Here is a 13,956-nt window from a genome sequence, read left to right as displayed (position 1 = left end):
CTTCACCAATCTTTTTCTGTAACACACTAATGCATTGAACCAGCACCGTGTTGAACAGACAATTAATAGAAGAGCTGGCAGATTGCAAGACCCACGAAAATCTTGTTGATGTGCTGCCATCAGTTTGCTGGAGATTGGATTGTTTATGTTCAGGAGTGCTGTCAATGACCGGAGAAATACACATCAGCACGTCACGGACAAGGGTTTAATATCAATACTGTGATGGCTCCTATAGCTTTGTGAATTCTCTGCTGTTCTGCAGAAACTTACTCCTTACTGGTGTGACTGTCTTTGTAATTTGGCACTCTGTTTCATGGTCATGTAATCAGTAGTCATTATTTCTAAGTATTTTATTAAAAAAACACAACACCCATTCATTGGGCGATACAGAATTCAGCTTCTTGTGTCCAATTGATCACTGCTGTGCTTGAAAACAAACATATGCCTTGAGTACATTGTTGCTATTTGATGCTATATGGATTACAGAATGGATGTATTTTAAATAAGATTCTTAAATATGTGCACAAATCATTGAAGATGGCAGGGCAGGTTGAGAAAGCAGTTAAAGCTTACAGCATCCTGGGCTTCATGAATAGAGGTATAGAGTACAAAAGCGTAGAAATTATGATGAACCTGTATAAAACACTGGTTCGGCCTCAACTGGAGTCTTGTGTCCAATTCTTGGCACCGCACTTTAGGAAGGATGTGATGGTCTTGGAGAGTGTGCAGAAAAGATTTACGAGAATGCTTCCAGCGATGAGGGACTTCAGTTACGTGGATAGACTGGAGAAGCTGGGGTTGTTCTCCTTAGAGCAGAGAAGATTGAGAGGAGATTTGATAGAGGTGTTCAAAATCATGATGGGTCTGGACAGAGTAGTTAGAGGAGAAACTGTTCCCATTGGCAGAAGGGTCGAGAACCAGAGGACACAGATTTAAGGTGATTGGCAGAAGAACCAAAGGCGACATGAGGAAAAACTATTTTACTCAGTGAGTGGTTAGGATCTGAAATGCACTGCCTGAGAGGGTGGTGGAGGCAGACTCAATCACGGCTTTCAAAAGGGAGTTGGATAAGTACCTGAAGGAAAAAAAATTGCAGGGCTACAGGGAAAGGGTGGGGGGGAGTGGGAGTGGCCTCCTTCAGTGCTGTAACCATTCTATGATCTTAAAAGAAAAAGGTTAAATGGATGCAACGTAGTTCCAAACTATTCACACCAGTGGCAATAAGAAGCGTTTATGAAGTGTAGCTGGGATTTTACAGTGCTGTGATAGCTAGTCACAGTATTGGCATTGATTTAATAGTGATCCAAGTTGGGATAAATTTAACTTATTTTCAGTACCCTTGGAACTGTATCACAGAGTGAGCAAGCAAGGGCTGCTTACGATACGTAGTTTCTGTCCAATGCTATAATGTTTTTAGTAGGGCATTCTTTCCTAGTGGTGATTTCAGATCAACAGCATTTGTAGTTTTCTTTAATCTATAATTGATACTATCTAATGAGTTGCATTGTTTAAATTAACATTAATTAAAATGCTTGGACATTTTATTAAGTTACTGGAATCAAATTAAATGTTGTTTCAGATTTTAAGTAATTTTTTTCCTTTTTTATTTCTAGTATTATGTGCTAAGAATTTGGTGAAGAAAGACTTCTTCCGTAAGTATTCCAGCTGCATGTCACTAGATGAGACTATCTTGGCAATATTCATAACCCTAAAAGTAATGAAAATTAGTTGTATAATAATGCACTTTAAAGATTTTTACATATCATTCCATTAAGTAGTGTAAAGTAGGCTTAAAAAAAAAATCACTTGCCAGAAAGCTATTCTATTTGTAATTTAGTGTATAACATTAGTCAAATTCAAGTGTATACATTTCTGAGGTATGATATTGATGCACTTCAGCTTTACAACAACTGATCCAAATTGGTAGTATTTGGAGAGATTGTGTTCTAATGAGTTTAGATATACTGAACAGTAGCAACTATTGACAACTGCTCAGTAGAGTAACTTCACCATTACTGATGTGGCTGTGTGTAGACTGAATAGTGTCATTAGATTTGCATGGAGCTGTATGTTTCAATTTTTCATTGTTTCCCTTTCCTGTTCTTCCCTTGTTTACTCCCACCACCAGCAGTTCTCTCCTGGAAGTACGTACCATAAGCAGCCCCTGCTTGCTCACTCTGGCACAGTTCCAAGGGTACTGGCAGCCCTCCACTGACATGGTCTAGTTGACATTCATATGTGGACTTAGATATTGAGTATTAGTGGGCTATTGAACTGTGGGGGGCATCACACCCCAGCCCCATGCTATCTTTACTCAGTGTTCTCATATGTACTTTACAGCAGGAGTCATTGGATAGCAACTAGCTTTCTTCTCTATATCCATCCTAGCCCAGGGACAGTGTAGCCTAATGTAGCACTGTATTGCCAGTTGATGCTCACTAATTCAACACAAACCAGAGATTGAACCAGGAACCTACCTAGTCTATATGGTTCAGTTGCACACCACACAAATCGATTGGTGGAGCCCCAGTGTATTTCTATAATGGACAAACTCAGTGGGCCAAGTGGCATATTTTGGAATGAAGTATTGATACAAGTTTCTCATTTCTCAAATCCGCGTGACCTACTCTATACACCAGTCTCGCTGGCCACCAGGGATTATCACATGTGACTCTATAGGGAAATTTCGCCTGATTAGTCCACCACCTGCTGTACTGTGCAACATGGATGCGATCAGGAATTTAGCACTGAGTGCGCTAGCCTATCTCCCTCATTTCATGGTATGAAGACTATCAATTGTAATTACTGAAAGTTGTTGGATTAATGGGACATCATTCAATGAATAAACTTCAAGTTGTACAATACTTACATTAAAGTCAAGGTTACCTGATCAGCTTTGTCCCTTTTGAATATTTTTAAGAACAAGAACAATGTAGTAAAAAAAATCAAGATTCTAACTGGTGTGTGTTTTTGGAGAACCCAAAACAATGTAAAAAGGTTGTCATAGTTTGATGTATAAATGATCCTTTATGATTAATGAAATCCTGTTCTGGTTTCTTTGGTCATTTGCAGTGCTCATGCATCATAACAAACGACATGGGTTGGAATGGGACCTTCTTGATCCCTATAATCATTATGGTAAGATTAGTTAGCACAGGGTGATCCAAGAGGAACATCTGAGTTCAACAGTGGAGCTGCTTTCATGCATTGTTTAATTAGAAAACAACAACTTGTATTTATATAGCGCCTTTAATGTAGTAAAATGTCCCAAAACACTTAACAGGAGCGTAATCAGACAAAATTGACACCGAGCGAAAGGAGGAGACATTAGACGGAGAGGTTTAGGGAGGGAATTTCAGAGTTTATGGCCTAGACAGCTGAAGGCACGGCTGCCAATGTTGTGGCGAAGGAAGCGAGGGATGCACAAGAGGTCCGAGTTGGAGGAACGCAGAGTTCTTGGAGGTTTGTAGGGCTAGAGGAGGTTACAGAGATAGGGAGGAGTGAGGCCATGGAGGGATTTAAACACTAGAATGAGAATTCTTAAATCTATGCATTCCTGGACCGTGAGCCAATATCAATCAGTGAGCACGGGGCGATGGGCGACTGAGACGTATGGACAGCAAAGTTTTGGATGAGCTTAAGTTTATGGAGGGTGGAAAATGGGAGCCCGGCTAGGAGAGCATTGGAATAGTCAAGTCTGGAGGTAACAAAGGCACGGATGACGTTTGCAGCAGCAGATGGGCTGTGGCAGGGCCAGAGACGGGCAGTATTACGGAGGTGGAAGTAGGTGATCTTTGTGACGGAGAGGATATGTGGCCGGGCTCAGCTTGGGGACCAGTACGACACGGAGGTTGTGAACAGAATAGCAAGACCAGCTCAATAGATAAGGTTTTGCTAATGGTTAGTGCTTAAAACAAACACTCGACTGAGAATTGTTTTTATTCGCTTTCTCTTTCTTCGAATCTTTTAGCTGTTCCCCCCTCTTCTTTCCCCCCCCCCCCCCCCCCCCCCCGAAACCCCCCTTCCTATAACTGGGCAAAATTAGCTCAATCACACCATCAAATACAACATAAATTACAAACCACGTCTCACTATAGAACTGAGGCAGACTGCTATGCGGTATATTTTTGGCCGCTATGTAAAAATACATTATAAAGTGAGTAGGGAAGGGAAAAGTGTTGCATGACTTCACTATTGGCGTAGGAGACTTGACCAAAATAATGTGTTTAGAGTGCTCTATAAATTGGATCGAATGATGTATAGGCAGAGTGGTGCATAATTAAATGTGCATGCCCTGACCTGATGTAGTTAAGTGTGGCACAGTTAAATTCATGCCCACAATTGTACATCATAGCCTTTGAGTGTCTTTAAGTCTTATTTATTAGTTTTAACAATAAAGTCCCACTGGAGCCATATAACATCATATTGAATTAATATACAGAATATTATGAAGAACCCAGAGATGGTGCTAAGAAACAAATTCTACAAGTATAGGACAAAAGATGATGGAAGAAATTATAGAGAAAAGGGCACTCTAGTATATATTTGAGTGTTGGGGGTCATGATTAATTTACTTTATAAAAGTGAGCTACGGCGAGCAGAGGATAAATGACGGTGTTTGACACGTGGGCCACTGCTCTGGTCATTGAGCAGCACCGTTCTTCTGGTTCAGAATTTGGGACAGCTGTTCTTGTATGTATGAAAATAGCTGTACAAAGATGACCACAGTGTCATGTCATAATGTTGCAATTTTAGATTTTAAAGGACAGGCAGACACATTTTACACTGAATTTTTTTTTATTTAACGATCACAGGATTTTAAATTTAAGAAATACATGTGATTTAGTCAAAGATGGCAGTCTCCTCTGGTTGAAATCGCATCGGAATGGAAAAGCTTGACATTTACTTGCTGCATGAGTAGCATACAAAATAGTAATTTTGAGGAGATGTTGAGTTGGAGGGAACTTTTTCCAACAAGACAAACTATTGACAACTTCCCCATACCTCACCTTTACTACTTGAGATTTTATTGCTTGATTTCTGCAATTAAAAATACCCGAGTATTCTAAGGAAAATACTTGCCCATTTGTCATTGGGGAAAACCAGTTGCACTATGCGCCTCTTGGAGCAATGCACTGTTAGAAGGCCAACAAAAAATGTGGACCAAATTCATTTTAATGACCTGAGTATTACATATATGACAGAAAAAGGCAATTGTTACATATGTTAAAAATTAGGTTTTTTTGGTGGGGTGGGAGGGGTCTTTCTGTCTCTTCTATTTTCTTCTGTTCAGCAGGTTGTACATTTACTTTTCATAATCTAGTTGTCCCAACACATCTCTGGTTCTTAATGGTTTTCATGAAAAAATACAACCCACACATTTGAAACAGTGACAACATCTAGTTACATATTATCTTTTCTGATGCATTGAATTCAAAGCACTGCCTACTAAACCCATTTGCTTCAACATTTGTAGAATTAATGGTACAAAATAAAAGTTCCTTTCACTTTGTTTCAGGGGAAAAACGATAGGATCCTAACTTTACAAGTAAAACGTTCGACCTATCGATACTGAACTCTTGGAACCGGAAGTTTCAAGGGTGAAGGTGGAGTAGGGTCAGGGGCGGGGGGTGCGGTGGTGAGAGCTCAAAGCACGGTAATAAGACTCTTCAATGAAATGTAGTCGAACATCGTGAATCTAATAATGTATATAGATTTTCTCCCATGGTTGCTAGGGAGAGGGAACGATGAGATTGTTGACTTTTCCAAAAGATGATCTCACTTCTTTCCTGTCAGTAGGGATGTGATTTGTTCTGGAATGTATTTCATACTTGTAAAGAATGGCACACACATCATACACCAATCACTTTATTGATTTTCATACAGCATCAGAGTAGTTATTGGGGAAATTCAATGGCAGACATGACAAAAATGACTGAAGTACAAATTACTTGATGGTAGTCTTCTGAAACGGGAGTGCTTGTGTGTCGTGGGCAGTTATGACTGTTGTTGTCAAGGTAGATCATGATGTCTTTAAAAGTTTTATACAGATTTAAAAGTCTAAACCTTTTGCATGGGGCCTTCAAGAGTGTACTGTGGGGACATTTGGGAGTCGAGTTACTTCCAGTTAAGTTAAGAGCAAAATCACTGTTTTCCCTACCTGACTGCAGACCATTGTATTTGTTCAGCCCACTGGACTTGCTCATTATCCCTTCACCAATATTGCTCCTTGCTGCCATTTCCTTGTATATTTTGTCATGCGATAGACTGTGTACTATAATTGTCTTATATTTTGTTAAGATTACTATTTAGTGGTCTTCTCATGCTGCCCAGCTTCAAACAGCAGTGATCTGCTTCCAGACCTTTGCCAATGATGCTCTGCAGTTGGCTACAGCAGTACTATGTGGTGAAAAGCAAAGTACTGGTGATGCTAGAAATCTGAAATAAAAGCAGAAAATGCTGGAAGTACACGCACAGCATGTCCGTGAACATTTGTGGAGTGAACAGACAAGTAAAAATTTTGGGTACTGACATATCTTTAAAACTGTTTGAAGAAAGGTCTTCATCAAAAACATTAACAACAGTTCTGAGAGTTGGAACTGTATTGCAGCATGAACTGCTGTCTTTCGGAGAGGAGGGTGAAATACTTTTTTTGTGGGGGATGAGAAGAGAGAGTTTTCTTTGAAGGAAAAAGTCTTCATAAAAATAGTGTGGTTTGTATACAGTATTGTTAAAATGTCATTCTAGTGTATAACTTTCTAAGAATAAATGGAATTACTTTTGTAGTAATCCTTTTCTGTGAGAAAATTAAGATGGCATAGTAACTGAACAAAATTTCATGCTTTTTTTTGTTTGCCTTTAGGACTCCCTGATCCCTTTGCAAAGGTGGTAGTAGATGGGTCAGGTCAGTGCCATTCTACAGACACAGTGAAGAACACCCTAGACCCAAAGTGGAATCAGCATTATGATCTGTGAGTACTTGATTAAATTCCAAGAATTATTACTGCAATGAAAAGTATACCATAGATAATGTGTTGCCAAGTCAATTGTTTAGAAACAAAAATTGTTATAAATGTTTAGAAAAATATGATTTGTGTCTCTTTTTGGAAAAAGTGGTTTTTTTACATGCTGTTTGTGGTCTGACCAGTGTGAATTTGTGTCTACCTGATAGTACATGTCCTAGAAGAAGAAAAGCTTAAAAACCAGCCCCACAGTACCTTGAACAAGGCTGAATACCAGACACAGCATACTGGGAATTATTAATTATAGCTGTCTTCATAACCATAGCAATTTTGTTTTGAATAAATGTCTTCTCGTTATAGACCTGTAGATTTTTGATCACTCTGTTCCTTTCTTTTGGCTTGACCAATGCAACTTTATATCTGTCTGAAGGCTGTGATTTGAAATTGGGAGGATGGGGGACGGACTGTAATACTTCTAGTGTTGGCATGGATGATGTTGGGATCTTAGACTAGATGTTACGGATTGAAACCCATGTCCTGCCGCACCATGGCACGTGAGTGTTGAAACTCTAATGCGCAAGGCTACCGTAGTAAACTGTAATGTTCTGGAGAATGAGATAAAGAAAATGTTGCGTACTTTAATGCACATATCAGATATAGACATTGTAAATGGGTTGAAAGAAGAGTGCTGTTAAAAAGAAATACTTCATCCTATTATGTATGCAGCAAATTAATTAATTTCTACCACAACAGAATAATCTTGACTCAAAAAGGTTATTTGGTTATGCCGAAAAGAGCTTCTGTCCCATCAAAGATCAAGGGCTGGATTTTGTCAATGGGGACGTGATGGAGGCGGGGCTCCCACTTTTTGGGTTGTAGTCCCGCCTCCATCGACTTGTGTCCAACCCACGCTATTTTCCCTTGATTGACCTTAAGCCCACCCAGCGGGCTCAGCAGGCCAATTAAGGGACACCTGGTTACTGGTGACGTCAGTGATTGACATTTCATCTGTCAAGAGCTTTTGACAGATGAAAAATCAGCGTTTGACAGCTCTGTGAAGCTGTCAAACACTGACAATCTGTCTTCTAACTTGAGTCCTTCTACTCAGACTCAGTTAGAGATCTCTCCAGATCAGAAAGCAGAATGCTGCAGCTTTTGACATTTCAGCGGCCATTCTGCTTTCTGTGCCGGTGAACTGAGGGACTCCCGAGACCTGAAGGAAGGAAGCCTGTAGGAGAAAGTAAAGGTAAGTAAAACTTCTTTAAAACACTTTACACTTACCTCACACACCTACCTCTGCACATATGCACCCTGCACACCATACATCTCGACCCCTCCAACCCCTTCAGACCGAAGGTCCGCCTCGCTAACTTGGCGTGGTTTGGAGCCGTCGGGAAGCCCACACTTCAGGGCTAAAAATAGGGATTAGGCAAAAAACTGCCAGTTAACTACCTGTTAACAGGCAGTTAATTGGCACTAATCCCCTTCCCGCCTCAGGGAGGCGGCTCCCAGCACAGGTCGGATACCCGCCTCCTGGGACATTGGCACAGAGGTGGGTTGGGGGCGGGATGGGTTCCTGCCCTCCGATTCTGCAATTTTCCCACCACTCCCGCCTCCAAACCCGCCTCCACAGGGCTTGGAAATTCGAGTCCCAAGTGTTTATTCATCATTGGTTTAAAAACAGAAGAGATACTTGTGGAGCAAGGCCATTCATCAAAATTTCTATGTGGGGTGGTGGAGGAAGAAAAGAAAAAAAAATGCTCTGCTTCCAATTGATTTGTATTTAAAAACGTGGCATGATAGAGCAGTGCCTTGACGTTACCTGCATGGATTCCAAGTGGAGGCCAGATGCATTGCTATATGAAAAGAAACTAAGGAGCATGTGCGTCAGGATCTAGTTTCATAATGGTATTAGTGTAGGTCTGGGATGGGTGGTTAAGGCAAGTGAACGTGGGTGATGAATCATTTGAGACAAATTCCACGAGTTTCTATACTTGCCACCTATAGTACAGTTTGCTGTCTGATTACTGCAATTTTGCATTAAACATCCTGGAAGACAATGACAATGGTAGTTCCTGAGTGGACCTGAGGAACAAGAAATCACTTGCCTTGCCACAGCAAACCGCTTGCCCAAGGCATGGCAGAAGAGGAGGAAAAATATCTTTTAAAAAAAAAAAAAAAAAAACACGAGCCTTGTCTTGGCACAAAAAAACCCACTGACAATCGTATCAGCTGCCAAAAGTGCTGTGCAATGATCCTGGTGCTGAATCTCCGTGAAGTGCATCTAGTTTGATTCTGGTTAGATGAAGTGTTGTTCTCCTGGACTACACGTGGTAGTTTTTCAATTGAGGATTAATCTGTAACATTTACAATTTATTAAACTCAAAAACTGAGTAATATGTATATGATGGTGTGAGTACTTAATATTGCGGCAGTACTTCCTCTACAGAATTATTCTCCTTTATTGCTGCAGAATTTGTCCTTGGCACATGCTGAAATTATCAAATAATTACTTATGAAATACAGCATTACTGTATTTTGAAATATTGCCACAGTCAAGGAGATTTAAACTTTGATGATTTGGAGCACCTTTGTTTTTAATATGTAATGTGAAGTTGTTAGACTTGATCATTTTCAACAACAAAAAATATCGAACTCTAGATTAGGAATGATGGTGTGGATTTGTAAAAACATGCACAGTATTGTATGTGTCAAAATCCCTGGAAAACTGTATATCTGCAGTCTGCCACACTAAAAGTTTTTGTATTAAAAGCAGACTGCGACTGACCTATGATGCATGCAGTGTAACGGGAAATAGCTTACATGCCATGGATGACAGATGGTGTCTCAATGGCAAAGTGCCAACTTGTTCATTTGATTGCTGTTTCAAGATTAAAACAGATTAGGGCCGACATGCCTGCAGAATTTTCCTTGCTGATAATTGTAGATAGTTGTACATATTTTGCTGTGGTTTTCTTTAAAAGTAAATGCAGAAATGTATGCATAACTATACATTGTATACTGCCTTCTTATTCAATGTAACTGTGAAACCAGTAAGATTTGAAAAGGTCATAGTGTTGTACAGTAACGCAATTGGTCTTTGTGTTTGTATTAATCCATGGGGGGAGAAGGAATAAATCAAGGTAATATAGTTTCTATTTCTACAAATAAGATGTACAGCCTTACAGTTTCCTGTATATCGCAGCTCATGCTCGCTTGCAGATAATTAATGTCTACATTTCCTTTGCAGTTTAGGAATATTGGCCCGTATTTTCCGATTGTAGGCCTCCCGCGCGGGCGGAGGCCTGCGATCTGGAAAAATCTGCGCTCTTACCTGAGGGCTCCCAGGACACTCTCGCACCTGGGCCTCACCAAACCTGAAGTGTGCAGGGCCCACGTATCTCAGGGGCGCATGTAGTTCACAGCGTCCCTGGGATCACGTGGGCCATGGGGAGCCAATCACAGAAGGGAATCATACATTTGACAGGAAGACCTGTCGTATATGAATGGAGATCAATGAAAAAACATAGTAAAACTTCAAATACATTTTTTTTAAATCACATTTTTAAAATGACTTGAAATTACAATAAATTAAGTATTTTAACCAAATTTAATTTTTTGAAAAAATAATTCGTTTTTTACAGGGCTAAAAATAGACTTACCGTTTAAAGTATTTTAAAATGATAAATCAGTGAATTTTTAAAAAAAACTTTTTTCAACTCTTATCCTGGTAAAAGCAGGCCTTACGCCTGCTTTTACCAGGCGTAAGAATTGTAAGGGTTTTCTGCGGGCGGAGGATCTCCAAAAAGCAGAACTATCCGCCCACAGAGGCCCTTCTCCAGGGTAGCCGGAGGATCTGTCAAGACCATTCTTGACAGGTCGGAAATGCCGGTTTTCAGTGCATGCCTGAAACCGGCATTTCCGATGTCCCTACGGGTGGATACACAGCACATAGGGATCGGAATATCTGGGCCATTATTTAATTGGGTGTAATTCGTCAGTTCACTGGCTACACGGTTACTTATGGAATCAGAAATGGCAATCAGATAATTTTCACAAGCAAAACAACAGAACAATTAGCTACTATGTTCTGGAATTAATTTTACAATATGTTTCAGGTGCAGTCAGAAGACGCAAATCCCTAGAAAAATATATAGAATAACTTCTGGAAATATTGTAAATGATGAGAGTGATGTGGAGTTCAAGTGCTGCAGGTTCTTGAGATTGAATTACTGCCTCTGCTTGTTGACCACTACTTAATTTATTTATAATTGAAATGTTTTCATATTTTACCAAAATGTGGAGGCACATAGAACATGTTAAGGCCAGAATTATATAGAATTGTAAAATATGTTGATTTTAATGTAGTTGATTTTAATGTAGTTGATATGGCATCATATAATGAAAGTATTTTGGTGTTATTTATAGTAATGTTTTTTACTGAGAAATAAAGAGTACTTTAAGTACATGATGGACAACAGAAACATTGTATTGCCCAACTTATTCCACAAGTGTCTTGTCATAGCTCAAGTGATGTGATCGCTTGCCTCCATTGGGTGTCATGTCTCCAAATGGGGGGATAATTTTAAGAAGAGAATCATGTTTCAGCCACTTATTCATTTAGTTATTTGCAGTAGTGGAATGTGGAACAGATCCCAACACAACAACAACAACTTGTATTTATATAGCGCCTTTAACGTAATAAAACGTCCCAAGGCGCTTCACAGTAGCGTTATCCACAAAAAAAAATTGACATCGGGCCATATAAGGAGATATTAGGGCAGATGACCAAAAGCTTGGTTGAAGAGGTAGGTTTTAAGGAGAGTCTTAAAGGAGGAAAGAGAAGTAGAGAGGCAGAGAGATTTAGGGAGGGAATTTCAGAGCTTGGGACCTAGGCAGCTGAAGGCACAACCGCCAGTAGTGGAGCATTTAAAAAACAGTTAATGCTTTCTAAATTAACTCCTGAAAAAAATATTTGATTGGAAAATGGAATCCAAAGTTATAGGGATAAGTATGAAATGAGATTGAACACTCCAAGGGACATTAATTCCTGGGTCAGGGCTGTGGGGCATTTTTCTACAATGAGCAGCAAGCCAGGTTTGCTTAATGGTGATGGATATATACTCTGGAGTGAGGTGGCGCCCATGATAGAAATACATTTTGAATTAATATCCTGTTTCTCAGAGACCTCTCACAAAGTGAGCTTCTTTGAAATGCAGCAACTGTTATGTAGGTAAACGTGCCAGCTCTTCTGCATACAGAAAGATCCCACAAATAACTTTGAGCTAAATGACAATCTATTTTTGATGATGCTGCATTGAGGCATTGTGTTTGGCTAGGACACTGTGAAAACTCTCTCCATATAATGTTATGGAATCTCTAATGTCCATTTTCAACCACTAGAATAGACACATTGGTTTAACATCACGAGAAGGATGGCCACTCCTTCTGTTCCTGCTATTCTGTTTGAGTCATGTTATGTGGAAAAGATAATGCTCCTGATGGTGAAGGAAGACTGGGTGCCAAACAAAGAACATTCACATTTTTACAGAAGGTGTAAGACCGTTCCTGCAGTATGAAATAAATAGAAGGGGCCGGGGATTTAATATCTACCCACCTCAAACCGAATGAAAATGTCTGAGTTAGTACCGCACTAGAGTGGCAACCAAGATAAGGTAAATTTTACATACTATGTAAAAGGATTAGCTTAATGTGCAAAATAGCAATTTTTCTCATTCCATGCTCCTTTTAGCTGAGACTTAAACCAAAGACTAATATTTTTCAGTGTGTGCCAAGCTCACTGCCAGCTGCAGTAGTGAAGAAAATATTGTCCTTGCGGTTTAAGTTCTGTATTGCCGGACATTAGCATGAAACTGCTGTCTTACAGTGGCCAAAAAGAAATGTTACAAGGTTGGGAAGGAAATGGCAGATCAGTTTTACAATATAATGAATTTTTGCATTGTACTGGAATGTGCTAACTTTAATAAAAAAAAAAAAAAAAAGTTTAAAGCAAATTCTTGAAATGGCATATGTGAATTGAATCATTCCTCAGCAATGATGGTCAGTTCTGGGTGTCTCTAACATGATGGTTTATCGGCACTTGTCTAAGAGCCGCTGTTGTGTCTGTCGCTCTGTGTCGATAGGCTATTTTATTGTGATGTGTGCATCAAAACCAAGCCTGATCCTGTCCTTGCCCATTGTACACGTGTGCACTTGCAACATGGATTGCAGGATTGTGATCAAAAGCATGATTTCCCCTCCCCAACCCAGGGGGTGCTGAAGGCAGTTGTAGCACTCCTGTCATGCAGTGGTTGAGATCTGCTAACTTGGCACAGAACGTGGATTGAACTTTGGCCTTCGTCATGAGTTCTACAGCTGCTTACTGGATAAACTGGCTGAGCCATCAGGGCATCAAGTGCAGTGCAATTAACTGACTGCACAACTTGCCACCTGCTCTTTATTTTATTTGGGGTGGAGCAGCACTTTTAACAACTGATAAACCGTACCATTCAGTAGTGGGACATTGAATTTGATTTCCCACACTGAGTTTCTGTTCTCTGTTGTGTAAGGTGCTGATTTCTTCCTGCACTCGCACATCACTTGTAGCATTAGTACCTAACCCCTCGACTGCAGTTCATGCGTCGTTCATAGAAACATAGAAGATAGGAGTAGGCCCTTCGAGCCTGCTCCGCCATTCAATGTGATCATGGCTGATCATCCAAATTCAGTACCCTGTCCCTGCCTTTTCCCCATATCCCTTGATCCCTTTAGCCTCAAGAAATCTATCCAACTCTTTCTTGAATATATTTAATGAACTGGCCTCCACTGCCCTCTGTGGCAGAGAATTCCACAGGTTCACCACTCTCTGGGTAAAGAAATTCCTCCTCATTTCAGTCCTAAATGGCTTACCCCTTATCCTTAGACTATGACCCCTGGTTCTGGACTCCCCGGCCATCAGAAACATCCTTCCTGCATCTAGTCTGTCCAGACCTGA

General features: G+C 40.2%; 1 protein-coding gene across 4 annotated transcripts in view; it reads left to right on the top strand.

The window, feature by feature from the left end:
* Nucleotides 1–13,956, top strand: part of smurf2 (SMAD specific E3 ubiquitin protein ligase 2) — a 215,705-nt gene that overhangs the window by 112,120 nt on the left and 89,629 nt on the right. For 3 of the 4 annotated variants that reach the window (XM_085963890.1, XM_085963892.1, XM_085963891.1), the window contains 2 exons: nt 1,614–1,652; nt 6,863–6,971. In XM_085963890.1, coding sequence (XP_085820016.1) covers nt 1,614–1,652; nt 6,863–6,971 — 148 coding nt within the window. Of the gene's footprint in view, nt 1–1,613; nt 1,653–6,862; nt 6,972–7,392; nt 7,517–13,956 lie in introns of those variants that run through there. The other variant, XM_085963893.1, reaches the window with a different exon arrangement.

This window comes from Somniosus microcephalus, chromosome 21 (assembly GCF_052327205.1).
Source record: "Somniosus microcephalus isolate GS21.2 chromosome 21, FLI_Smic_1.0, whole genome shotgun sequence".
In the NCBI taxonomy this organism is placed as follows: Eukaryota; Metazoa; Chordata; class Chondrichthyes; order Squaliformes; family Somniosidae; genus Somniosus; species Somniosus microcephalus.
Note: the sequence above shows the minus strand (reverse complement) of the source record. Positions and strands in the feature narration are given on the sequence as shown.